At 30.3% G+C, this 2,944-nt stretch overlaps 1 protein-coding gene across 1 annotated transcript in view; it reads left to right on the forward strand.

Annotated features, from left to right (window-relative positions):
• The window catches only part of LOC107062187 (cytosolic sulfotransferase 16-like), a 5,324-nt gene extending 3,297 nt beyond the window's left edge, over window positions 1–2,027 (forward strand). The window contains exon 2 of the mRNA XM_015312545.1: window positions 1,487–2,027. Within this exon, the coding sequence (XP_015168031.1) occupies window positions 1,487–2,027 (541 nt within the window). The remainder of the gene's footprint in view (window positions 1–1,486) is intronic.
• The last annotated feature ends 917 nt before the right edge of the window (window positions 2,028–2,944 follow it).

Raw genomic sequence — 2,944 nt, forward strand, 5'->3', positions numbered from 1 at the left:
TCTTAATCCGCTAATTTTGAATACTAAGATCAATTAGGGTTCTTAGCACTTTATTTTGAAATTGGGGATTTTATTCTTGAATTTCACCTATCTTGCACTTTTCTGTCTTTAATCTTTATAATTTCGCTTCCGCATTATTTTCTAGTTTATTCTGGTAACCTGATTATTATCAAGTGGTATCAGAGCGGTTCTATCAAGGTTCCATTCTTGATAATCTTGGGAGTTTAAAAAAAAATCCTTTTCTAGTTGCTTAAAAGTTCTCCAAAAAAAAAAAAAAAAAACTGCAACAAATACAAAAAACTACTAGTTTTTTAAAATATCCTTTAATTTTTTTCCTCATAATTTATCTTAAGTCAAAATAATATCCTTCTTAGTAATCCCAAAACAAACTTTAAAAAAAAACTATAGCAGATATAAAAAAAAAAAAATCTAGTAGAGGGGGGTGGGGGTATTACATACAATAAGAAAATGTCAGATGATAAATATTTTTTTAAAAATAAAATAAAGAGAGGGTTGTTAATGCAAGGATATTTTTAGACCAAAAAATATGAATAGAAAGATATTTTTAAACCTTTTCCTATCGTTCAGATGTATTTTTGACCCTTTATTTTAAATTTGACTTTTTATTTTTTAATTTGAAAGCTACCTTTTTTTTCAGTATTTCCAAATGGGCTCAAATACCAGTCAATATGCAAGCTCGAATTAAAAAACATCATTTTTCATCACGTACTTTGATTCAATGTTTGTTCCGTTTTTCGGTCTTTCTTTAAAACAAAAAAAGGGTCCATCTCTTATCCCTTTCATAAAACTATATCTAACGTTTTGATATAAAGAAAGTTCTGTTGGAGCGTTATGCCCAAGGACATTTATGTAATTTCCTTGAATGAATAAAGAACTTACTTGCAATATGCAACAATTTTTTTCTCACTCCTCTATTATATATATATCAATAGACAAGTTATCTCGTATTTTTTATGAGTCTCCAAAAAATGAGTTCCTCTTCCAAAGTTAGCCGCTTATGTGGGAATTATGGATCAGAAAATTTCAATGAAATGCGACAAAAATACAAAGAGATGATATCAACTCTTCCGAATCGAATGCCTTATCATCCTATTTATAAGTTATACCAATATGAAGGCTTTTGGTACTATTCAAGCTTCTTAGAAGCAGCTTTATGTATGCAACAAAACTTCAATCCTCAACCCTCTGATATTTTCCTATGTACTGCTCCAAAATCAGGTACTACTTGGCTTAAAGCCTTAACTTTTTCCATCATCACTAGACATGATTTTCATGACGATTTTACAAATAGCCCTTTAGTCAATAAGGGAGTCCATGCATGCATACCCTATTTGGAACATGATTTTCTCAACAAACCTAAATTTGTAGATAGAGTAGGGTTGTCATTATTAGCCACACATCTTCCTTACACCATCTTACCCAAATCTATATCACTTAATAATTGCAAGATTATTTACATATATAGAGAACCAAAAGATGCATTTGTTTCTTCGTGGCATTTCACACATAAGATCGAAGCTAAAAATCTTGAGGTACCCCTAATTACACTCGATCAAGCATTGAAGTGGTTTTGCCAAGGAAAATCTGTATTTGGACCTTACTGGGATCACGTGTTGGGATATTGGAAAGCAAGTGTTGAGAAACCCGATAGAGTGTTCTTCTTCAAGTATGAAGATTTGAAGGAGGACACGTTGGGTTATGTGAAAAAGTTGGCCGAATTCATGGACAAACCCTTCTCTAAGGAGGAACAAGAGCGTGGTGTGCCTCAAGAAATTGTGGCACGTTGTAATTTTGAAAATTTGAGTAATTTAGAGGTGAATAAGAGTGGGATGCTTCTATCAGAAAGAACTCTACAAATTAGTAATAGTGTATTTTATCGTAAAGGAGAAGTTGGTGATTGGAAAAACTATTTGACGGATGATATGGCAAAATTAATTGATGACATAACCCACGACAAATTTCAATCCTCGGGCTTGACATTCCCTTCTTCATCAGCATGCAATTAAAAGGCCGTTAACGTACACCAAATAATATGGAAGAAGCACATTTCATCTATCGTTTGATGCAGTTTTTGGCTTTTTTTCCCTAATAAGTGCTTATGTACCTTGTCATTATTTTGAGTGTTTTTTCAACGTTTGAATTTAATATTGTCGCTTCTTTATCTGTCTTGAGTTAAACTTTATATTATTCAAATACTACCAAAAATATTAATAACTATGTGTGGATACAACCAAAAATATATTTATTTTGAGAATATAATGCACATACATCAATATTTTTAAAAGAATTTAAAAAATATAAGTTTCACTCAGAAGAACGGTCCCTTGCTTCTAATTTAATTCCGCAAGATATGACTCATCACATTCGCATCCATCATAAGTTTCTCAAATTAATTGAACACAGGAAAATTTAACTTAAACAATTTATTCAAATCAGTCATATTGATAATAGGAACAATAAAACAAAAATCTTTATTCATCTAATGACAAGGTAATAGTATTATTTAAACAATAAGTAAAATAATAAAATAAATCATATGTAATATCGGTGTAATACATAATATAGGAGAATAAAAATGTTAATGACAAAATAAACACTATACAAAGGAGTAAGAATATCTTTCATTAAAATTTGATGGAAAATTATGATTTTAAATCAAAGATTCAGTTTGCTGATAAGCAGGATTCTATCTCAGAAATGGGATTTTACTTTACGTTTTCAAAAAATAAAAATAAATCCAACCACTTTACTGTATAACTTGAAAAAAAATTAAGAAGTGCTTAATTTAACCTTTAGTTTGGACCAGACTCTTTTTTTTCACATGCAAGCCTGCAAGGATTCACATGACCACTTTAATGTATAGCTTGAAAAAAAATTAAGAAGTGCTTAATTTAACCTTTAGTTTGGACCAGACTCTTTTTTT

The sequence above is a fragment of the Solanum tuberosum genome, unplaced genomic scaffold, assembly GCF_000226075.1.
Source record: "Solanum tuberosum cultivar DM 1-3 516 R44 unplaced genomic scaffold, SolTub_3.0 scf00010, whole genome shotgun sequence".
In the NCBI taxonomy this organism is placed as follows: domain Eukaryota; kingdom Viridiplantae; phylum Streptophyta; class Magnoliopsida; order Solanales; family Solanaceae; genus Solanum; species Solanum tuberosum.